Raw genomic sequence first — 24,387 nt, 5'->3', positions numbered from 1 at the left:
TGCTTTTGAATCATTTTATTATTATCATCATTCATTTATTCATTCTTTGGAGGGGGGCTATTTCCTAATGCCGCCCTAATAAGCTGATGTTCAAGGGGAAATATAACAAACTCTTTCAGTGTTATTCATTAATAAATTAACAGATAAACTGTGAAGAAGAAAAAACTGAGATTTAAAGGAGAGAGTGAGAAACTTGATCATCATCCTCATAATACATGTTTATCAGTATCTGCTGTGACCATACTGCAGTAATAACTACAAGTCTACATTTCTGTGACTGTTGATCAATCACAGCAGGAATCTGAGCTCATCTCTGCACACAGAGCAGCTTCAGCTCTGGGATAAACTGCTCGCTTCACGTCCTTCTCAGCTCACAGACACTCATCCTGATATTTTCCTTTAACATTTGATGGTATAATTCATCTGAGTTTACACTTTATCTGCATAAATACAGAAAAACAGACCCAAACACCATTAACCATCAGTTTCACCATGTACAATATATTGTTGTTTCCTTGCTTTTAATTCAGAGAAAAACTCTGATTTGGATTTTCTCTGTTCTCTTTGCCACAGCCCATCCCAGCAGCAGCTGAAGCAGCTGACTGTCACAACACTGAATAACACTTTAGGAGGAATTTCAGAGGTCAGTAAAGCTCCAGTTTCAACATCAGTTAATTAATCATAGTTCATCATAAATGTGAACCTGGCTGGCACACATGTTAATGTTAGCCATTTAAATATTAGCAGTTAGCTGAGGCCACAAGAAGAAGAGGCCCTAGAAGAACAATGGATGATAAGATTAGATTTTCAAGACTGGGCAGAGACGTGTTTTCCTTTACTGTCTCTTACAGAGGAGGGAGCAGATACCAGACGAGGTCACGGAGGTACGGGGAGGATTCGCAGCAGACAGCAAGACTGCCACGTCCATGCGAGAGAGCGATGGCTACGATAATCTCTGTTTTTGTCTCCCTATATAACGTTGTACAGCCCATGTGAGGGTTATCCTCTCTGTGAACCAGATGCTTGATTTCACACAGAGGACCACCAACTGAATTTGATCAGTTATGGAACGATTTACCTCGACAGGCTCCTTCACTCGCTGCTTTTAAACCTCCTTTAAAACACACTTTTACTCCCTGACCTTTGACCCAGTGTGACATGTTGACTCACTACCTCAGACAGCTTAAAATAGTCTTTTTGTTTTTTGGTGCTGCCTAAAAGAACCGTAAAATATTATGTTCATATATTTTTGTGCTACATCAGGAAACTCAAAAACATAGTTTGTAATATTTTAATCCTAATTTTTAAAACTGTTTTTGTCATTTTTCTTCTCCCATTGCATCAAAATCATTATTTACACTGAATAAATGAGTCAGCAGCTCTCTTACATTGTTGCTGCAGGTTCATTAGTGAACACTGGAGGTTCTTCTCTGGACCGGTCACTCCTCACAGACACACAGCTGGATGCTGCAGATCCTGCTCCATCCTCTTCCTCCATCTTCTTGATGTCAGGGTGGAGTTAGTCTGAGAGGTAAACACACACACTCAGAGGTGCTGTTGTACTGGAAGCATCACACTGACGGGTTTCTAAAGTTCTCATTGATCATTTCATGGAGTTTCTGTGGTAAACACTGTCCTGTGACGTATGTGTTATGGTGAGGGTCATGAGGGCTAACCAGCCCCACTCCTTACTCCTCATATTTCAGCCTGAAGCACAATAACAGCCTAAACCTAACCAGGAGGCTGTAACCTCAAAGGGACTTCATGGTTAGAAATAAAGGTTCAATGAAATGAAGCAGATCATAAAAACATGAGTTCCAACTTTAAAAGAAGCATCCACACGATGACGGCACAGCAGAGGAGCACTTTCTCTAACACACTGATTCAGTTCCACTGACACAAGGACACACACAGGAAGGCACACACACAAGCCTTTATAAGAAACAACACAATCATCTGCGCTTGACTTGTCAATCCAAGTCCTTAGCCCATGAGCCCGCGGTATCAGACCACAGATATTCCCTTACTTTGAAAAAATAAAGACAGTTTTCAGAACAGACCTGATGTTTATGCTACAGCCTGTTTGCCAATATAATCAATAGGGCTGGGTATCGTCACTGATTTCTAGAATCGATTCAATTCCGATTCACAAGGTCCCGAATCGATTCGATCCACGATTCGATTTAATTCGATTCGATTCGATTTAAATGTGGGAAATTTTGACAGTCAGAGATATAATTCAGATCAGAACATTTACATATTTTTGTATCTATAAAAAGGAAGCTGACACTCTCAAGACTTTATCCAAGGTGTGAGCATCACAGCAGATGCCTTTGTGTCAAAGTAGCTGAGGATAAAACACAGAAAAACATGTAGGTGATTTTCCTGGCCTGGGATTTTATAAAAATATTCTGCAGTACATCAAAAACGAAAGAAAACCATTAATTAATCAACATTACCTCTGACGTTACAGCGGTTTTATTAGAGACATGGCTAAGCATTTTGCATTTTGAATAATTTTAAAAAGTTTCAATTTGTTCAGTATTGAACAGCAGAAATGAGGTTTTCTTTTCGGAAGAATGTAAAAGGGGAAAAAACAGCGGCCGACAGCGCTGTAAACAACAGTAGACTTGTGCATAACAAGCAAGCGAATAATGAAGAAAGCGAAACTGTTCGAGAGAGGGGGGGGGGGGAGAGAGGGGGAGGGAGAGAGGGAGAGAGAGAGAGCTGCGCATCGCAATGGAAGCAAAACAGTAAAAGTCTGAGTGAATTCATGACGATGTTTATGTGAAGCGTTTGGATCTTCTTTTGCTGCTGATTCGGTCAATATTGTTTGGAGAGAGATCAAACTAACAGCTTTAGAATCAGCGCATAAAGGGCGTGAACACAAAGCGAGGACCCGGATCAGCGAGCTGTTGGCTTTCAGCCCCGACTGTGAGAAAGGCGACATCTAACTGATTCTGATCCGCGGGTCGCGCTGTGTGTTTAAGTCTATGTGCAGAATCCCTGTACCTGCTCTCATTTACTGTTTGGTGGTTCTTGAAATTTTGTGAGATGTCACCAGAGATTCTGGCATTTCGGACAAAATAAATTTATATTAAAAAATCGATTCAGGATTTTAATGAATCGATTTTACGTTATCCAAGCCAGAATCGATTTTAATCGATGAATCGATTATAAAAACCCACCCCTAATAATCAATATCAGATATCAGAGCAACAGAAACCTCGGTGATCAGGACGCTGGGACTGAGAACAGGAAGTGGCTCAAACGTCACAGTTTCATAACGTCACCCTGAACTCCACTCACGGAGTTTCTGTCGCCATTGCAGTTTTTAAAGTCCCGTGATGTGATAAAGGGGGGTCTTTCTGTGAATCCGCACGCTCATTGGCTAATAGCTCGAGATTGACACATCGTTATCCAATGAGCGTGCGGGAACTTCCGACATAAAGTTGTTTCCTTTGAAAAACCAAAGTCTGATTATTTTTGCCTCCACTGACGGAGCCTGTTGTTCCCGCCACAGAGACACAGTAATGTCAGAGCGGTGTTAACACTCACCCTGCCTCAGCACAGCTCTCACTCTCCTCCTGCTCTCTCACACTAAACGGAGGCTCAGCTAAACTCACTTCCTCTCTACTTACAGGAAACCAGCGCTCAGAGGAGCCGAGCGGCCTCACATTTCACCCACAGACACGAACAGCGTGGAATTATTTTATGTCATAAGAAGAAACATATTCATGTTAACACTCACCTGCCTCAGCTCCACCTTCCTCCTCCTGCTGCTCTGAACGGAGGCTCAATACTTTCACTTTCACTGCTGCTCCCTAAACACAGAGGATGCTGGGACTTGTAGTTGTTTCCTTCCGGTGCGGTCTTCCTCTTTGTTTGTTTGTGTTTGTGTTCAAGATATTTCGATCATGTAAACATAGGGTTGCCAACTCCATGAGAAATAAATAAGGGACACCTCGTGGCCAGGGCCGGGCGACCCAGTTGTCTTCACCCTTCCCAGTGTGGTGAATTTTTTAGCTCTTTTTTTGTGTGTGAAATTATTTTTTAACCATTTGACTTGAATTTGATTTAAGCAGATGCATATTCTTTGTGACATGAACACATGAAAATCATTTAGCCATTTATTTTTAGCTCAAAATGACAACATTAACACAGTAAAATAGGTCTCTTTCTTAAGCAGAAGCCTGTCATGCTTAACTTTTGAGAATATAAGTAAATCTTTCTTTAAAAGAACTCTGTCCTGCTTAACTTAAAATTATATAAATTAATAGAAAACAATAGAAAGAAAAATATTCTTGTAACAGTGCACATTTAGTGCATTTAGTACAATTGGCTTCAGTAGAGGCATTATTTCAGCTTTTGCTCCCGTTTGTAAACCCGCTTGAGTACGCATCATAACTCATCATCATTATTCATGTATTACTTTTATGTATTAGTCATCTATTTGTTGTAATCATCTATCCTTGCAGTTGTTTATTACACAAAATAAATTATATTATCACACTTCTGGCCACATAGCGCTGATATTCACTGCACATGCCCATATTAACCTTAACCAGAGGGTTTAAAAAAAGAGACAGTGTTTACATACCATATCTGCTTCTGCCGTGGCCTGGTGGACAAAAAATTGGTTTAGGGTTCCCCGAGCTTTCACGTCCCTCATGTTCTTCATGTGCCCACCACTAGAAGCTGCCTATGGAAAAAGTGCACCGGCACACAGTGCAGTGCGCTTTATATGTGTTATCGTGCACTTTTCCAGCCAGGTGTTTTCCTTTTCCCATTCCTCCCTGTACTTTTGCAGCCTTTTTTTTCTTTCTCTGAGGGGAACAAACATTGCTCGCTCGTGAGCGTGTCGCCACAGCCGCTCACACTGCTCACACGCAAACACGTAAACGTCGGTGAAAAAGACGGTGCAGCACGGTAGTGCAGCGTGTGATCTGGACACAAGCGATGGAGGCACAACTTGTAGAACTTTGGAAAGCTCATCCGAGCCTTTTCGATGTGGCATCACAAAATTATCACGACCACAACAACCGTGAAAATAGTTGGATTTACACTGCTGCTCAATCACAGCTGCCTGATCATGTTTTTCATTAGCAATTTAGCAAAGTTGATGGTGGTGGTGTGTCTGTGTGAGAGAAAGACAGAGAGAGAGAGAGCGACAGATTTTCTGTTATAACCTTCATTATATGGAGGCACAGTGTGCGCACTCAGGTCGCATCAGAGCATCGGGCGGTATAGTGTGAGACCTGCATCGTGACCTACCAACTGCGAGCCAATCGTGCAGTTTGAAAATTGCAGTGTTTGCCCAGCTTTAGGTGTACTGTCGTCCAAGACTTGCAGCACAGTGTCGGCGTTTGTTTCCCTGTTGGCCAGGACTGGCCTGGGACAGAAAATCGGGCATTTTGACTAGAGACCGGCCCCCCAGGTATTAAAGCCATAAAGCCTTTGAATGAAAACAAACACTGTTGTGACAGTGATGTACAGTCTTGTTGGTATATGTATGATTTCTATACATTTTACATCAGATAAAAACTTTGGTTGTAAGATTCAGATAATTATTTAATAACAGTGAGACATTTTAAATGAGAATAAGAAAGAAAAATGGTAAAATGGTCTGTATTTGTAAAGCGCTTTACTTGGTCCTAAGGACCCCAAAGCGCTTTACACTATACACAATCATCCACCCATTCACACACACATTCATACACTAGAAAAGTATTTCTTTGTGCCCCCCTTTCCCTGTTAATGCCCTACCTGGCCCCCTGGCAACACTTTGCTAGACCCGCCTGTTGTGGAAGTTTTCCATTTAAATAAAGCCTGCAGACGAGCGGTGAGCGGTAGCTAACATTCTTTAATCAAAACACACAGAGAACAGACAACCAAGCTTGATGGAGAGCCTACATGACCACGGGGCAGGGTCAGCAGAGTCTCCCTGAGCCTAGCATGGCTCTCAGTTAAATACCTTCTCCAGGAACAAAAGGCAGTACACAGCTGTTTCACACCTTAACACTAGAATTACTGAGCCTTTTTTTTCCCTGGTGCGAGTCCCTACTACTAGATTTACTAGCCCTGCGCAAATTTGCGTAAATTCCACTGGCACTGCGTTGTCTTTACAGTCCCTGGCACAGCAGCTGCAGCAGCTTCAGCAGCCTGCGTCTGTGCTAATATTTCCTTGTGCTACATGAATCGGCAACGAAGTTCCTGAGCTAGAAGACTCAGAAACAATCTTCTTTTGCCTGTCCACCCTGTACATGCCTTGTACAAAATGTAGGCATTCACCGCTAACAGGTCCAGCATATTGTAGAAAACCGCTACTGACCACCTGCATGTTGCTGCTCTTATGGAATACATCCGCACAAGTTGAGTAAGTTCACGCCAGACTTTATTCACCGTGCCCCATAACGGCGTTTTGCGCTGCAGCAGTCTGTGCGACAGTGACAGTGAAGTAAAGAAATTGTCTGTTGTGACGTTTCTCCCATCATCCAAAAACGGCTCCATCAGTTTCATGACCACGTTCTTGATCCCAAATTTGTCTGGCTTGGCTGCGATACACTGTGTGAATGGACAACGAACCTTGGTAGGGAACAGCTGTTCATCTATGGTCATGTGTTCTCCTGGAGTGAAACTCTTAGCACAGTTCTTGTTGAAGCGTGTCCAGATGTCGGAGATCGCCGCAAATTTATCTGTTTTCACCCGTTCTGCCCGCGTGTCCCTGTCATCAAATCGAAGGTGTTGCATAATTGAAATGAATCTATCTCGGGGCATTGTCTCTTTGATTACTGGCACCAGAAATCTTTCTGACCAGCAATCCACAATGGCACCAACAGGACACATGATTGCTCTTACAAACAGGATTGAAATGAATGCCATCAGTTCATGAACTGACAAATTCCAGTCCGGCTCTATTCTGTGGGCTTGATGGACCGTACACTCCCTGATGGTCTGCAGCATTCCCACGTCTAACAGGCAAAGGAAGCTTTGGAGCACACTTGTAATCTTGCGCTGTCGGAAGATAAACAAATAGAGAATGGTAAATTTACATGAACCTCACTCTAAATGGGTTTATATAAATATCATATCTACTATGGCAGTGACAAACCTTAGCAGACTCTGTGGGTCCAGCTTGCGCAGTGAAGCACGAACGATTTGCTACTGCACTGGGCATTGCAATGTCCTCCTCTACAGTGCCGTCTTTTGCCGTGTGGCTCTGGCTGGGCTTCCCAGTACCACGGGGCCTCTTCTGTGGAGGCATGTTGGGTTCTTGTTCCGTCTCCTTTTCAGATTCTTCTGAGGAGGTATCAGTGGCCTGCTGGACAAATGAAACCTCTCCTCCATCAGAATCTGCTTCGTCCATTTTCTGAAGCAAAGCCAAAGCCTGTTGCGCGGAGAGGTTCTTCCTGCGTGGCAGTGATACGGAGGCCATCCTGATGTGCGTTCTCAGAAATGCGAACAAGAAATGATTCTCCCGTCTGGGTCGGTCTGCTTTTATGCACAGCACTGTGCTGTAGTCAAGCAATGCCACTCCCTCACATACACAGTCACAATGGAACAATGGAAGATCTGTGCTGAGACTCAAGGAAGGTGTGAATGTGTGTCTTTTATATTTGCAGGTCAGTCAATGTGTGGGATATTTTGTATAGATACGGCAGGCATTTCTGAAAGTCGTAACACAGAGGTTTGGCCTGACTTGGATCTGAGCAACTCTGAGTGTGCAAATGCAAATGTGCCAGGCCTCAAGGATAATGGGTGGTTTGCACAACAAAAGCTGGAGGAGAAATGAGCTGACGACCTGTGAAAATCTCAGCAGGGGTGATTAACACCTCGGGACTTGCACCAGAAAATAAAAAAGCCAGTAATTCTAGGGGGTGTTGGGTTTAGGGAAGTTACGCAAATTTGCGCAGGTTTAGTAAATCTAGTGATAAATACGTGGTAGAAATCCCAAAAGGGTGATTCTGTTCACCTGGACGTAGCATTTTCAATGGGAGAAACGCCTCCTGAACTGAATTGTCTCAGTTGATGGCCATGCGGTTGGCCTCCTGAACTGTTTCTTTGGACTGTTTTTCCTCCTCTTCTGAGTTTTCCTTCCTGGAGCTCCAGCACCCACCCAGGTTTGGTGGAAATGTTCTAATTTTAAGAGTTTGATTGCAAAAGAATAAACTGCTGATGTCCGCAGAAGTTTTTAACTTTGGTTGAAAGGACAAACTATGAAAAATAATAGACCTTTGAGGATTTGAGCATTATGCAAAGTTCCTCTTAATTGTAAAACACAAATCTGAGGATGTTGGAAGACATGTGTGGTTCTCATCAGCTTTGTGGCATGTAGATGCTCCTTTTATTAATATTCCTAAGTCCGGAAGAATACTCATAAACACTGAGGTCCTGCTATGTGCCAATGTGTATCTGGGCCATTACTAAACAAAGATGTGAAGCAATGTTAATAATTGTTGGTAACTTTTTTTTCATTTCCAGGTTTCAGTTACTGCTGTTGATATGTTAAGAGTAAGAATAAGTTCAGATTCTCTTAAAGATAACAACACTAATATGTTAACAATTGTTGGACTTGTGGAGGTATTTTGAGAACCCTTATAAACATCTGAAGGAAAAATATTCTTTAATCATAGATGCAGACTCATGGAAAAAATATTGATTAATCGTTTTATTTGATTTTGTAGAGTTAGAACAAACAGATTGGATTCTCAAAATCAGTCAGGTTCTTGGGGTCTGAAGCAACAACAGAACAGGGCTCTGAATTTTTGGCAGAAGCCCTTTTTTTTCTTCTTTTTCTCCTTTTTCTCCTTGATTTTAATGTTGTCAGACTTCTCTGAATTATTAGTAAAAGAGACAACTGGCTCAGACATGGATAGACATACAGAAGGGAGTTCCTCACTAGGAAGATCATCAGACGTTGCCAGACTTTCAGAAGCAGGCTCTTTAGTAGGAAGAACATCAGCCTTTGATGAACTTTCAATGAGAGGTTCTTTAGTAGGATGAACATCTGGAACATCTGACTTTGGCAGACTTCCACGAGCGGGTTCTCCAGTGGGAAGAATATCAGCCATTGTTGAACTTTCAAAAAGAGGTTCGGAAGTAGGAAGAACATCTGACTTCAGCAGACCTTCAGGATGAGGTTCTTTAGTTGGAAGAACATCAGACACTACTGGACTTTCACAAGGGGGCTGGAAGATCTGGCATATGCTCGTCTTTGCTACATCAGAAATTGCCCTGAGTAGTCCTGGTGCAAAGTTTGCAATGTGGCTCAGCAGAATCTTTTCTGAATATTTCTCTCTGACTTCAGACAGGATACTTTGCACCATGTCATCTCTGATGGACCTTGAGAAGATGGCCTGGTTTTCCGTTGTTAGGAGAGATTTGGACACTCGATCCAAAGTGGCCTTTGTCACACTGGTGGAGAGGATGCTCAATTTTTGGGAGGACATGTTCAGTAGGGGGTAAGAAGGAAGCTTCCAGAAGCCATGCAGGACACGGGGAACCACCTCTATCACCACGTCTGTTGCAGTGAACAGTTTGGAGGTTTGTGCGTCCTGCTGCCTCTCTTTAAGGAGGTCAATGTACTTCCTGACATTGCTGAGGAGCTTAGGTGTTCTGCAGAATAAAGTTATAAGAATGATCTTTTACACCTATTTAAAAAAATAACAGAAATTTTGAAATACTGTAGCTGGACTGTTAATGATTTTATGTCAGAGGTGACTCACTGAAATTTAGGAGGTATGGCCTCTGGAAATTCCAGCAGCATCCGGGCTTGAAACTCGATGTCCCTCATTTTATTTATTGTGTTCACTGCCCACACCTGAAACAGAAAGCATGTTTACATTGCAGTTTTGTTGAGAGGTTATGTGATTGTAGTAAAAAAAAAAAAAAAAAATCTCCAAATGACTAAAACTCTTGTGAGTTTTCTAGTCTTACCAGTTTCAGAAGAGGTTTGGCTTCTGTTTCTTCCAAACCCTCCAATTCAAACTCCCAAAGTCTTCAAAAGAAAACAAAAGAGAGGTTTTCTCTCAGCATTTACACTTCAGCACAAACAGTTTCAGGTGTGAGGTGGATGGTCTGTAGGTGTCACAGTAACTCACTGCTCTCTGACTGTCTCTTTGCTCCTCTCCACCAAAAGATCTCCCATATCTTCTGCAGTGAGGCTTGATGGTATTTGGTTTTCCTTCTGAAGTCTGAGGAATTCCATCATCATTGCAATCTAAAAATAAAAGGAGACATTTAATCAGCATCAGTCCCAGGTCTTCAGAAATCACCTGACATTTTATCTCAGTTTTGGTTTGGATGGATCTGGGTCTTACCTGAGCCCTGTAACCTGGTAGATACCAGCAGATCTCCACAGCTGTGTTATATATGGGTGTGTTGAACAGCACCTGTCAAAGAAATAAGAAATTACTCATTGTAACTTAAATTGATTCTCAGTTTGTCAGCTTTTTAAAACTACATCAAATTCTTCAAAAATGCAGTAAAAACAAAAAGTGTCACATACCCTGATGGGTTTGTAGATCCCTTTACTGGCTTCCATTAAAACGCTGCTGTTCTATCACAGTTGGGGAAGAGAAACTTTCCAAAACTCTTCAAAACTTGTGTAAGATCAAATGTAGATATGAAAATACTCCTGACTTGATGGTTTTTCTTGCACAGATGAGCTCTTTTTCAAGTCTGATGCAGATTTAAAAATACACAATTCTAAAACAGTCACCATGGAAACATTTGATCCCTGCTTTATGTCATTAAATTAAAAGAAAACACTCTATTTTACACCACATTACACTATATGTTGTTCATTATATAAGTAAATAAGGGTAGGCTACAGCCGTCCTTAGGTCACTCCTGTGAAAAGATGCATACAAACTGGTGAATCAGAAAAGAAAGAAAGCCAACCTGCAGCATTATGTCCTTTTATGTTATTTCAATTCACTTCAGTTTTATTGATACAGCACCAAATCACAACAACAGTCGGCTCAAGGTGCTTTACTTTGTAAGGTAGACTCTAAAATAATATACACAAGGAGAAAAACCCAACAATCATATGACCCCCTATGAGCAAGCACATTGGCGACAGTGGAAAAAAACTCCCTTTTAACAGGGAGGAAGCGCCGGCAGTAACAGGCTCAGTGAGGGGCGGCCATCTGCCAGGAGTGGTTGGGGTGAGAGAACGAAGATGGGACAAGAGGCATGCTGTGGAAGAGAGACAGAGATTAATAACAAGTGTGATTCAATGCAGAGAGGTCTATTAACACATAGTGAGGGAGAAAGTCTCTGTCTGCTTTTCCTAATGCTGAGGTGAGGAGGACTATTAGCCAATATAAAGGCGACACTGGCGACCCGAGTGTGGAAACAAATGGTTTGCACAAGAAGCGGTCACTGAGCAATCAAAGCTTATTTACCACACATAAAAAGTCAAGGCAGAGTAGAAGCGGGTGGATCGATTTTTAATGAATTTTAAAATTGTTTGTTTTTCTTATTCTTGAAAAAAAGATCATTTACCCTCGCATTTGTTTCCCTTTTTATACACTACTACTTATGTGTTTTTTCTTATTTATGTCTATATTGTTTAGTTAAACAGATGACAGTTTTCCCCTTTTTACTACTTTTTGAACTCTATGCTGATGTTTAAAGATTTTATTATTACTAAATAATGTTTTTAGCAATTAGGTGAAAATAAATACCAGATGAAACGATATTCTCTTCTGTTATCTTTTATTATTTGTTACTTGAATCAGTATCCGCGCTGCACACAATCAAAGTTATTTTCAAAACATGCAGAAACAGGTCTTATTTTGTTAACAAAATGACAAACCATTGCATCGTTACAAACAAGGTTATCACTGTACATATTAATTAGTCTTGAATAAGACGCTCCTTTTTGGACATGATATAGAAAAAACACACATTGTTGTCCGCAGGTTACCGAAAAGTCATTCTGAACCTGTCTCCCAGAATACAATATCCGAGCGGTGTTTTTAAAAGAAAAACTTTTATCTCGGGTGAAAACTTATCAGGTGAGTTACCGAAGCTGTCAAAAAAGTACCCTTGCTTGTCTTTTGTGATATTGAACGCCAACCAGTGCTTCCCAGGTAAGTCTGATGGATCTGTATTCACAATGCCCATGCATGGATATCTGATGGGCTTTGTTGGCAGCTGGTCACATGCTAAGACGCCTAGAAGATGAGCCCTGTTACTAATCCTTTTAACAATGCTGGTTAGTTCTATTGTATTCATTTTGAATGTTTAGTAGTCGTCCAGCAGCACTTGTCTCATTAGATATTTGGATGACTGAATCAAATACAGAGTAACACACCAGGTTCATTGTTCGGGGTAGCGGATTTCTGAAACGGGTTTCCAGCCTCACGTTCCCTGTTTGAACTAATGATACGTTCCCTGAATGTCCTTCATCAGTTTTAAAATTAAATGGATTACGTGTAAAAGAACCAGGATAAGCTTCGTTATCCACGAAGGCGATCATGACAAATTTAGGCAACCTGCCCATAAATAAATTAGTTGATATTCTTGCCCCAGCAGGTGTGGAGAAGGTCTTTAAAGAAACTCTGCCTACAGCATATTTTGCATTTGCATGATGCAGAGCCTTGCCGTGTGCCAGCCTGACACTTGGTGAGACACTGATTCTTTTCACAAATAAGCTGGCAGAGACGATTTTAACTTTATACGCGGTGTTAGCTCCAGTCATGAGAGCAAATTCGTCTTTAGAGCGCACAAATTTCAGCGACAGATCGATTCCATTAAGTAATAATTTTTCTTGAAAAAACAGGTCTGCGTGTACTGGAGCAATCAATTCAACAATACTGCTATTCGCTGTATAAGTACCTCTGGTCACCAGACCCTGGCTCTCCCCTTCTATACATGTATCATTCATGTGCGAGGCTGTGTCTGTACAGAATAAAGCGCTGCTGAACTGTGTGTCTAAAGTCTGCTTATTATAATTGATAAGACATTCTATTATGCCTCTGTATGGATACGTGTTGGATGATTGGCTAATCAAGCGATCCCCCAAATTTACATCTACCTGACTAAATAAGGTGCAACCTGGATAATTAACAAGTCCCACGTTTGTGTCACGGGGTGGAGAGGGACAAGTTACCTAAGATATTTTTATTGTGCATGTTTGGTTTTGTTTTTACTTTCTTTAATATTTTAATATTGTATAGTGTTCTATTCTTGGTTTTATTGCATGTTTTATGGTATTCATCGGTGACTTGTCCTGGAAAGTCTCCGCCCCTCCTTGATTATGAACCCGACACACCTGTGAGGTCCCGGAGGCCAATAAGAGTGATGGGAGACGAGAGAGAGGAGATTGATGGTGGAGTGAGGACTGAGAGAGTGAACGGTATCAGGCGGTGGCGGTGCCACAAGCCCAGACGGGCTGGTGCCGGTTGGTGTGCCACAGGAAAGCGGTGGCAACCGGAACAGAAACATCGATAGGGCGGCGAGACGCCGCCGGGTTTTCCCTTCTTCTAAGGCGGCTAGAGTTGGCTAATGCAGGCACCAGCGCGCAGAGGCACCAGCGGAAGCCACGAGACGGCTGTGCCGATTTCCAGTTTTAAAGAAGCGGCGGGCGGAGTTGAGAGCTCTGCCCACCCGGGCATATCGGGGCGTGAGTGCGAGAGGGAGGCGAGGACTCCGCTGGTTCCTTTGGTTATACCACCTGCTGGATTTCTTAGCTCCCTGGGACTTTTAGGTCGTGGCGCAGGCCACAGGACTTTTAATGTTATGCTTTATTGATTTTTACTGTGTTACCCCTTGGCCAAGGTTGTTTTAATTCATTTTACATTTTTAACTATTTAAATATAATAAATTATATTTTTAATCTTACAGTTTAAATTGTGTGCTTTCCCTTGGCGGCTCCACTGCTCTGCCCGTTTTGAGGAAGGTTTCCTTCCTTTAAAAAAAAAAACCACAAAACACTGTGGAAATAAAATCAGCCTTTCCGCTCCGTTACATAATCATCCCTGCCTAAGTTTGTGCCGTCAGCATCTGTGATTCTTACTCGTGTGTAGATATAGGAATCGTTTAGATCCAGGTAATCCTCTCCGGACGATGAGATTTAAACTCGATTGGACCTCCGTCTGTGATTGCAGAAACTGGTGGAATTTCAATAAAGGTCGTTTTCTCTATGGACGTTTGTGTGTATGGGACAGTAAAAAGATCGAGCTCTGTTTTTAGACATTCTCTGATTGGTTGTGTAACAGAGCCATTTAGAAGATGTCACATGCTGTAGTTTTTGAACGACTGGTTCTGGGTCTTTTCACTCCGCGTGGTTGTCTCCGTTTGGTGGCTTTCCTGGCAGGTTTTGTCGTTTTACGCTTTTTAGGCGGCGGCGTATCACGCATGCGTGCAGTGGGAGGGGTCTTAGAAGGTTTGGGTGTATACACATACAAGCTGTTGCCATCCTGTTTAGTAGATGTTGGCTTGGTTATGTTGGATATCACATCAGACACTATGCCTGATGCTGCTTTTTTTAGGTGGGGTTTGACTATGCTGACTCCTTTTTTAAACAACGGTACAGCAATTCTAAACAGGCTGCGGAACAAACCTCCCAGACCTGCGCCACATTGCGTGCTGGTCCCAATATAACCATTCAATTCGCCACCAGCCTGATTTAAATAATATCTTACAGATTTTGCTTCATCTGTGTTGTAGACAGACATCCTTATTTTTTAAAAATGGTGTCTTATGGGTCGGAAGTGGAGCTTGACAAACACCTTCCCGTATAAAAAGGGTATGTGTTGATTTTGGTCGTCTTTCAAATCAATTTCTATGTCATCGATTAAGGATTTCGAGACCTGTGTGTAGTGTGGGCTGTCAAACTGAAGAATGGCTCCCCGACGGTCATCGTCTGTTATATTTATTGCTCTTAATAGCTGCGCATGGGCGTCACCCACAAGCTGGTAATCAACGATATCTGCATAAATAAAAATGTTCTATTTTCCGCCGTATACGTCTGCAGGATGTGGTGCGTATGTGTTTTTATAATGAAGTACAAACGGGTCTTCTGATTTGAATCCTAAGATTCCTGCCAGTCTCCCTCTAAATGTGAGAACTGTGCCCCTATAGGGCCCATAACACTAACATAGTTACTAACTTCACTGTATTGTGTTTTAATGTCGGAGTTATGTTTTAATGTTTTATTATCTGCGCCACAGATGCATAATGCCCCACAGACAGCTCAATCACGGTTATGGACAATGCTCCATCTTTGACTGGATCATAAATTTCCACTCGCGAATCTGATTGTGGAAAAGACAACCATAGTCTTGGGTATTGAAATTCTATAACACCGACCTCATACGGTTCATTTAAAACAACAGGTTTTGCTAGCTTTGTTCTAAAATTAGATTTCTTATTGCCTGGATAAACATGTGCTGAAGCATTCGAGAAGAGGCTCACATAAAAGCCTGCGTTGTTGTTGTTCGTTTTATCCATTCCTTCCTTCCTTTATCAGTCTTTGTCTAGTGCAGAATGAAAGTATGCAGAGCTGCGGCGTCTCTGTTAATCACACTTCAACGATGTCTTTTTCAGGGATCCATGATTTTCAAATGAGAAGGCCAACCGAGCCATTTGACCAGCGCTAACTTTTTTCGGTCCTCTTTTTTCTGCCAAGTATTTTCTCTATTTGAAACCTTTTGTTTTTGTCAATAGTCACCTGCTGTGTATTCATAAAATACACCTTTCACTGCAGCTCCTGTGAGATCCTCTAGTTTGTATACGGGAGGGTCTCTTCCTAAACGCTCCTTTATGGTAAAGTACTCATCTGTGTAGGTCTGATGGTAACCCTTTCAGAATATGCCTCGTAGTTTAGATATTCTCTCTGTATCGCCCACATTAAATTTAAAAGTCACCGGTTTTTGGGGTTTCATTTTGTACAGGGTGTTAAAGACTGCTTTCTCATTATCTTTGCACACCTCGGTGGGGTCATTTTGATAGAGCTGTGATAAGACAGGTTATAGGACTGTACAAGATCTTGGATCACATTAACATATCTTGGCCAGTTAACTGATGTTAAGTATTTCCACATTTTCCCCTTTAAGGTGCGGTTAAAACGCTCTACCACACATGATTTCATTTCACTAAAGGTTGAAAAATGTGTGATGTTATGCTGCTCCATTAGTTTTTTAAATGTTTATTATAAAATTCCTTCCCTAAATCTGTTTGGAGTTTTTCAGGCACACGGCCCTCTCTCAGAATATCACCAAAAGCCTCAGCAACAGCCTGTCCTGTCTTGGTTTCAAGGCACCTAACCCATGCATACTTAGAAAACACATCTATGCATGTCAATAAGTACCTAACATTATCATCATCCGCAGAATATTCACGCATGTCAACCAAATCAGCTTGAAACTGTTTGTCAATCCCGTTAACCAAAACTCTATTTCTGTATCCTTGCATTTCTGTGTCCTTGCATTTCTGTGTCCTCTATCCTTGCAGGTTTATGAAGAGTATATGTGTCATCTCCTTTTAAAAACGCTCCACGTCAGGTAATGACGGCTTTAAGCCTGTTGCCTCACTGACAGCGATACGGAGCTTCTTTACACTTCCTAAACCCCCTGGGTGTGCAGGGTTGTGATATATTTTTCTCAGCGTGTTTTCCATAATCACTTTGACCAAACACAAATACAAATGACCAGAAAAAAGTGTTAGCATACGTTTTTATTTCATTTTCTGTGTAGTGCACAGTAAGGTTTTTATAACAGATGTACATTAAATCTTGTGTCTCCCAGACCAGTAGTTTCCAATCATGTGGAGCAGCGCTGATTTAACTCCGCGGGTGTGATGATTGGTATTTAGCAGGTATCCGACATTCTCATCAGTGGTGCAAACAATGTGCGGCACTGATCTCAGTTCACACAGAAGACGCTCTGCAGTGCTGATGATTTGTGCTTTAGCCTCACTGACACTGTATGAGCAAACAAACAGACGGATGGCCGGGATGAATCGGGGCGTCCGGAGCTTTTCCATCACCTCATCATAGCAGGTCTCGAAGAAAAACACAGGCAGCTCAAACAGGCAACTGTGTTGTAACTGGCTGGGGTGACCGGATTGGCATCCATAACATATCTCCTGCACATACTCATTCAGTGCCGTCGACAGCAGGTGGAAGGTTGCGAGTTTAATGTTGAGTTCCGTTTCCTCAGACGGGTGTGATCCTGCAGAGTCCTGTGAGCATCCTGGAGAGGGGGGCGGAGTCGGTGGGGTCTGGTGTTAGAGTGAATTGTTTGTCATTTTTATGTTTACCATTTGTACATTGTTTTAACTCTGATGAAAGAAATTCCACTGTCCTTCCCCCCAGATTCTCGAGGATCAAGGTGGGGGGCTGTAGTCTTTTATCACAGACACATCCTTGTGCTTCTTTTGATGTAACCTTCCTGCGTTTATGACCCTTTGGTCAGCAGGAGGTCTCTCACACACACACACACACACACACACACACACACACACACACACACACACACACTTGTCTGGGCGTGGCTTTGTTCTGACGTGTTTTGTGTGAACGGTCTCTCAATAAAGGCAGCAGGAGGAGGAGGATCTAGAGGTCATTTTCATGGTGGCCTCCCTTGCGCAAATAATCGATCGATCGACTGTCTTGTTTTCTTCATGATGAATAAGTCTCTAGAATTCGCGGGGCTTGTGGAAACACAGATCCAACATCTGGATTAGCAGTGCTGGAGGGGGAGACTCTGAGCGGTCCACAACATGGCAGATGTTGTCTGTAAAAGAAATCCACACATTGCATTTTTTTAAAAATATCGGGTATAATGCCAACGTCTCTCACACAGAGACAACCTACCATTTGTTTTTTTTTTTTTTTTTTCTGTCCTCAGGGTTTTTGGCCTCAACATGGCAGAAGGTAAACCAATCTTCGGGCCATGTGCGAGCCGATCATATATACAAGACGCGTCCTAATATTCTCATAAGAAGAGTTGTTTGTATGTGCTAAAAAAAACAAGCCTCAGAATGAAAACAAAATGAGGCTAATTAGTTCTTTGCCTTATATAGTGTACAAAGGTTGCAGCCTTGTTCTATCATGGAAATGTTAGTAGACTCCTATGACTCACAGAACATTTGAGCCGACCTGGTTTTCCATTTTAGGATGAAACCTCTTCTCACCCACACTCTGCTATTCATCTCTGTTTTTATGTTGCGGCTTTTGAGCCGGGTCGTAACACTGAAGATCACAAAGATCAACATTAAGACCAGTCTGTGCATTCAAAGCAGTGACAGAAAAGAGTGTGGGGCATTAACACCCACTCACTGAAATGGCATCCAAGATGCCTTCATAACTTTAAGAAAAGGAAAGAAAAAAGGCAATAAAATGTAACTCTAGGAATCACTCATTTCATCCACCTTTGCCACCATTTTCCACATTAATTAGAAGATGAAATGAATCGATTAGCTCAAAGAAATTCCACTGCAGACAAGTGTTTTGGTGGTTAACCCTTGGTAAGTCCTAAAAAAAAAAAAAAGTACCCCTTATGAAGACCTAGAGCCAAAAATCGACCACGCCATAAAAAGTGCTATAAAAAGATTATACATTAATATTTTTCCACTTTAAATTAGCCAATATTTTAGACCTACTTCTCCTTGAAATATTCATATAAAGTTTTAATTATATTTCGCGATTTTAACCTTTTATATCCCGGTTTTGTCACATGAGCACACTGCCTTTTTTGGCAAAAAACATGAAAAAATTAAATATTTTCCATAAAATACATTTGAAAGTTATATTTTATTGTACTTTTAATTAGGCCTTTGGATGGTCTAAAAATTACTACTGACCTTCATTTTGATCGGCCGTTAGTTTTTTTTGCAGGAGAACGTTTTTCACTCTTGCCCCAATAAATGCATATTACCTTGTTGCCATCTAAAATCAAATAAAAAGCATTATGTAAATAAAAATACAAGATCAGTTTGAACCAAATAAACATTTATTTTTCAACAATGAACAAGAACATGTATATGGTAAATGTAATTATGTATATTGTTGTTGGGAATGGGGAAATGTATGAGAGAGAAAGAGAGTGTGAGAAAGTGAGAAAGCAGTGAGAGGGTGGGGGGGCGTGTGTGTGGCTGGGGGGTAAATGTCTTGCTCAGGTAGAGCAGTGGCTGCAGACAAATTTGCTGTGGGCTCGGCAGCTGAATTTTCCACATTTGCTGCATGTGTTTCCCACTCGCCTCCTTTTCCCAACACAGAGCTCACAGAGCTTCCTGCCCTTGGGATTTGTCACTCCAGAGGGGCCTGCAGCAGCACCATCCTGCGCATCTCTTACTAACTCAGCAGCGGCTGATGAGCGGGGAAGACGCTGTCTTTGTGACAAATGGGGCGTGATCAGGCCTTCTCCCACCTCTTCAATGAACATCCTCCTCCTGTGTGGCTTCTGCTGATGCCAGGCCTGATCCACGGAGGTCCACAGCATGAAGGCGTTGTAGAGGGAGACGTCTATGATGTGATGAAAAAGGGCCATTGGCCATCGATTGGTCCGTCTCCTGCAGGAGTAGGTGCCGACAACCTAACAAAAAATAAACATAACAAAAAAAAAAAAAACAACATAAAACCTCTGTATATTTTACACAAGAATATATGAAGAAAAATGAATAAAGGTGTGCGTAACTGATGCGTAATGACACCCACCTTATCAAGGTTGTCGACACCTCCTTTGCATCGATTGTAGTCTGTGATGATCGCTGGCTTTTTTCTCTCGTCATCGCTGACCTCCGGCCTGCGATGTTTCGTGCTCAATAAAAGCACATTCCTGCCCCGTCGGGGAATGTACGACACTAGGGTCTGTTTCGCTGAAAAGGCAAAGATCGAGGAGTAGACGGCTCTCCCTCTCATCTGGCGCAAAACGGGTGGGATTCCTTTTTTGTTCTGGCGGATTGTGCCGACCAGAGCCATTTTATTTTTGAGGAGTTCCTCTGCCAGTTCAGATGAGGTGAAAAAAATTGTCGACTGTGACGACATGCCCATGGAGCCCGTCAGTCATCTGCTGGACGACCCTCATCCCCTGGTTTACCTCGGCCGGTTCGCCCGCTGCTCTCCCGGTGTAAACCTGCAGCCGCCAGGCGTATGATGTCTTGACATCGCATGCTGCCCAGACCTTTATGCCGCATTTCGCAGGCTTTTTGGGGATATACTGGCGGAAACTGCACCTTCCCTTGAACGGTACCAGCTGCTCATCCACCGTAAGGTCCCGGTCTGGACTAAACAACATCCCCAGGCGGTGTGCCCACATGTCCCATATCTGCCGAATGGGAGCCAATTTGTCCGCACGTCGTGCAGGTCGGGTGAGTTTGTCATCAAATCGGAGCGCTCTGGTTATGTGACAAAATCTTTTCTCAGCCACTGAGGCACGGAAAATCTTCCTTCCCGTTTTCTCACTCCAAAGGCTGGCGATGGCCTCGTGCTTTGACCGGTATACACCGGACAAAATTAGCAGCCCCACATAAGCGAGCATTTCGTTGCTATCTAAATCTCTCCAGAATGAGATGTAGCGTCTGCCCTGAAGGTTTGTCATTGCAACTATATGCTGTATAATCCCATCAGTTATTGTTACGGCCCTAGCTGGGCCTCCTGATACTGCCCTTGTGTGGGCGTGGTGTGTTTCTCCGCCTCCTCCTCTTTTGCTCCACCCCCCGTCTCTCTCTTGCTCTTCTCTCTCCCCAGGACACAGCTGCTGCTCATTGGACTCATTTACCACCTGGGCCCAGTCAGCAATCACCTCTCGGAGGTCATATAAGCTGGGGATGAGCTGTGAACAGGGTGGGGTGTTCTCTGGTGTCTCTGCGTTGTGTGTGGTTAGCCTGCTCAAAGTGTGGAGTTGTGGAAACAGCATAGCTGCTTTGCGTGAGTAGTGTGGGCTTGTGGGCCTTGGCAGCAGTAAAGCCAGCTGCTGTTAGTGACAGGGTGAGCTTGTGGGCCCCTGGAAGTACCTCCTCGTGGTGTGGAGTTTTTGTTTGGTTGTTGTGTTCTTTGTTGTTGCAACCCTTTTTTCTCTTTTTCCAAGTGTTATTGGTAAAACGGTGTTGCCGGCTCTTTATGTTAAGATGATCTATAATAAAGACTATTTTATTTACTGAAAACTCTGGTCTGTTTTCCTTTCATTCTGTTCTGGACTCATTTGTTACTGGTCCCCTCACTCACATGCCTAGACCCTTTCGGGGGGAACGTAACAAAGTGGGGGCTCGTCCGGGATATGACTGGAAGGAACAGCAATTGAGTTTTAGTGAGTTGTTTGCCGGTGGCTTGTTTAGTTGTATTGTATCTGCTGCGCTCTCTCTCCAGTTAGCAAAGGGGAGTGTCTAGCTGAGCGTAAGCTCCTCCTTCGGGCACTCATTTTTTATTTTTCCTTTGTTATTTTCGGAGTCATCCCGGGTGGGGATTAGTTCCCTGTCGGGGGTAGGCTTGTCGGTGCTTTGTGCACTTGATGCTTAGCCTTTAAAGTTGCCTCGAGCCTGGTACACTCCAGAAGCTAACTAGGCTAAGATTTTAGTAGGCAGGTCTGGGGAGAGGGTTGGCGGTATTTTTTTATTTATTGGTTAACCTGTGGCCACGCTTTTCCCGCCTGTTTCTCATTTGTGTATTGGAGGTGGTGCTTCTTTGTTGTTATTGTTAGCCTCAGGTAGTTTTTGTTTTAGAGTCAATGGCTACCTTTGATATTGCAGTGTTTAAGGGTGAGCGTGGTGCAGCGTCTCAGCCCGTTCTGCAGGCGCCAGCTCAAGCTGTAGGTCCATTGGTGTCGACACCTGTTGATCAGGGGCTGCCTGAGGACAAACCCATGACAGTGCCTTGCTTCGAACCCCTCTCCATTGAATCAAGTGAAGGCTCGAAGCTGGATGCTAAGCTCCGTGTCCGTCTGGCTCGTCTCCAGCTGGAGAAGGAGCAGCGTGAGAGAGAGTTCCAGCTGAAAAGGGAGCTAGAGCTTAGGCGTTTGGACGCGGAACTGGCTAGGGCTAGGGAGGTTGAGCTGATGAAGGTGGAGGTGGAGGCAGAGACAGCTGTGAGGTTGCGACAGCTGGAACTCCGGCAGGTTTCCCTTCCTCCGACTGCCTCCATTCGTCAGGCCGACACCTCGTTTGACGTAGGGAAAAACAGTCGTCTGGTTCCGATGTTCCGTGACACTGAGGTCGATAGCTACTTCGAGTCGTTTGAACGAATAGCCACGGCCTTGCACTGGCCACGGGATTCATGGGCCATTTTGCTCCAATGTAAGCTGGCGGGTAAGGCTCAAGAAGTCTGTTCCTCGTTGTCAGCTGAGGACAGCTTGGACTATGACAAGCTGAAAAGGGCTATCCTGCTGGCCTATGAGCTGGTCCCAGAAGCCTATAGGCAGCGTTTCCGGGGGTTGAGAAGAGGTCAGGGTCAGTCCTATCTTGATTTCGCCAGGGAAAAAGGTGTTCTTTTCGATCGGTGGTGTGCGGCCTGCAAAGCCACTGACCTGGCTTCGATCCGGGAACTAATGCTCATAGAGGAATTTAAGAACTGCATTGCTGAGCGCATCGCGGTATATATTAATGAACAGAAGGTTTCCTCGCTACAGCAGGCTGCGACGCTGGCTGATGAGTTCGCGCTCGTCCATAAAACCAGTGTCAGTAGGTATGACCGGCGCGATGCCCCAGTGAAGGTTAGTGATGTGCCAGCTACACAGTACCGAAAGGGTGAGGTACTTGTGTCCCATTCCAGTGTGAAACGAAAGTGTTTTTTTTGTTTAAAGTCTGGCCATTTAATAGCAAATTGTGGAGCCTACAAACAGAAACAGTCAGTCTTGAGAGTTAGGAGTGTGCCAGCTAACAAAGCCGATACAGGCGTGGTTTCAAGAGCCAAAACAAAGCTCTGTTTCTTCTGCCACAAACCTGGCCACCTGGTTGCTCACTGTTTGAAAGCAAACTCAAAGCAAAATCGATCTGCTTTCAAAAGAGTGAACTGTGGTTCACAAACCGACAAAGTTGCCAGTCCTAGGCAACAGTTGGAGCATAATTGCTCAGTGGTGTCATTTGGTCACTGTCAGAGATCAACTAATTGTAATTTGCCACCTGATGACGGTCTCTCGGGTCCAGATGACCTACAGTGTGATGGATTGTGTGTGACACAACCATTTCAACCTGCACCTCTGGCTAACCAGCATGCCTTTTGCCATGACCTAGCGAAGAAGCGTCAGAGAAATGTTGCTGTACGGCCTTCTAGCTGCCTGATGGGTTCTCCATATGTGATGGCTCAAAAAACATTTGGCTGTCATTTGGGACACTATGTTGAGGGACTTGAGCCAACCCCGTGCAGTGTTTTCAACCCATCAAAAAGGTCTTGGCAGATTCGGCAGGGTATGCCTAACCGTTATTATGGTGGATGGTAGGTGATATGTTTAAAAGCTGGGTAGGACGTTCTATGACAAACCACTGGTTTGTATTTATGGGAGGGGGTGTTACGGCCCTAGCTGGGCCTCCTGATACTGCCCTTGTGTGGGCGTGGTGTTTTTCTCCGCCTCCTCCTCTTTTGCTCCACCCCCCGTCTCTCTCTTGCTCTTCTCTCTCCCCAGGACACAGCTGCTGCTCATTGGACTCATTTACCACCTGGGCCCAGTCAGCAATCACCTCTCGGAGGTCATATAAGCTGGGGATGAGCTGTGAACAGGGTGGGGTGTTCTCTGGTGTCTCTGTGTTGTGTGTGGTTAGCCTGCTCAAAGTGTGGAGTTGTGGAAACAGCATAGCTGCTTTGCGTGAGTAGTGTGGGCTTGTGGGCCTTGGCAGCAGTAAAGCCAGCTGCTGTTAGTGACAGGGTGAGCTTGTGGGCCCCTGGAAGTACCTCCTCGTGGTGTGGAGTTTTTGTTTGGTTGTTGTGTTCTTTGTTGTTGCGTTCTTTGTTGTTGCAACCCTTTTTTCTCTTTTTCCAAGTGTTATTGGTAAAACGGCGTTGCCGGCTCTTTATGTTAAGATGATCTATAATAAAGACTATTTTATTTGCTGAAAACTCTGGTCTGTTTTCCTTTCATTCTGTTCTGGACTCATTTGTTACTGGTCCCCTCACTCACATGCCTAGACCCTTTCGGGGGGAATGTAACAGTTATGTACAACCTGAAGCTGGAGAGTGGGTCCGTAATTCGGGCTACGGCATAGTGGGTCGGTCCCGGAATAAGCCCCGTGGGTGCTGCGACGTAGCGCAGCGTCTCGGCGTTTGTTGCGGACCATTTCTTCCCATCTTTGGAGGTCCACGCCGCTGCTTCCTCCGGCGTCCTCCCCTCGTTCTCATCTTCAGAAGAAAAATCAGAGGACGACTCCTGGTGATCAGTGTCGAGAGACGAATCATCCGTGTCACCCCCGGAATCAGAGTCACTCTCGGCAGATGAAGAGGAGAGATCC

The 24,387-nt window shown here is 43.6% G+C and overlaps 3 protein-coding genes and 1 long non-coding RNA gene across 6 annotated transcripts in view; 1 reads left to right on the top strand and 3 right to left on the bottom strand.

The window, feature by feature from the left end:
- LOC146577700 (protein NLRC3-like) overlaps positions 1–3,815 on the bottom strand; it is a 90,137-nt gene extending 86,322 nt beyond the window's left edge. The window contains exon 1 of the mRNA XM_085268236.1: positions 3,752–3,815. The gene's annotated coding sequence lies outside the window, so the exon portion shown is untranslated. The remainder of the gene's footprint in view (positions 1–3,751) is intronic.
- Positions 1–3,817, bottom strand: part of LOC146577699 (protein NLRC3-like) — a 33,314-nt gene extending 29,497 nt beyond the window's left edge. For all 3 annotated transcript variants that reach the window (XM_085268226.1, XM_085268227.1, XM_085268228.1), the window contains exons 1-2: positions 3,752–3,817; positions 1,389–1,524 (exon numbers count right to left, since the gene is read on the bottom strand). In XM_085268226.1, the coding sequence (XP_085124352.1) occupies positions 1,389–1,498 (110 nt within the window). In that variant the 5' untranslated portion in view covers positions 1,499–1,524; positions 3,752–3,817. The remainder of the gene's footprint in view (positions 1–1,388; positions 1,525–3,751) is intronic.
- Positions 1,429–4,512, top strand: LOC146577698 (uncharacterized). The gene is made up of 2 exons (XR_014891443.1): positions 1,429–1,531; positions 3,644–4,512. It is a non-coding gene; the product is annotated as an uncharacterized LOC146577698 (long non-coding RNA).
- Positions 4,513–8,714: 4,202 nt separating this feature from the next.
- On the bottom strand, positions 8,715–11,336 carry LOC146577697 (uncharacterized). The gene is made up of 6 exons (XM_085267698.1): positions 10,508–11,336; positions 10,320–10,391; positions 10,101–10,219; positions 9,937–9,997; positions 9,726–9,820; positions 8,715–9,615 (listed from the first exon to the last, which is right to left on the bottom strand). Exons 1-6 carry the CDS (start codon positions 10,541–10,543, stop codon positions 8,715–8,717), a joined length of 1,284 nt encoding a protein of 427 aa, XP_085123824.1. The 5' UTR covers positions 10,544–11,336.
- Positions 11,337–24,387: the final 13,051 nt, after the last annotated feature.

Source organism: Mchenga conophoros, linkage group LG3 (assembly GCF_057382185.1).
Source record: "Mchenga conophoros isolate Kocher_MC1m ecotype Shallow Benthic linkage group LG3, M_conophoros_male_GT1.1, whole genome shotgun sequence".
Lineage (NCBI taxonomy): Eukaryota > Metazoa > Chordata > Actinopteri > Cichliformes > Cichlidae > Mchenga > Mchenga conophoros.
The sequence above is the reverse complement of the archived record's forward strand: the minus strand, read 5'-3'. Positions and strand labels throughout refer to the sequence as shown.

Excerpts from the sequence above, each read along its gene's own strand:
- LOC146577697 (XM_085267698.1), bottom strand. The coding sequence starts at position 10,543 with ATGGAAGCCAGTAAAGGGATCTACAAACCCATCAGG. Across the intron at positions 9,998-10,100 it reads AAAGAGACAGTCAGAGAGCA|ACTTTGGGAGTTTGAATTGG; the intron begins GTGAGTTACTGT and ends TTTCTTTTGAAG. Across the intron at positions 9,616-9,725 it reads GCCATACCTCCTAAATTTCA|AACACCTAAGCTCCTCAGCA; the intron begins GTGAGTCACCTC and ends TTTATTCTGCAG.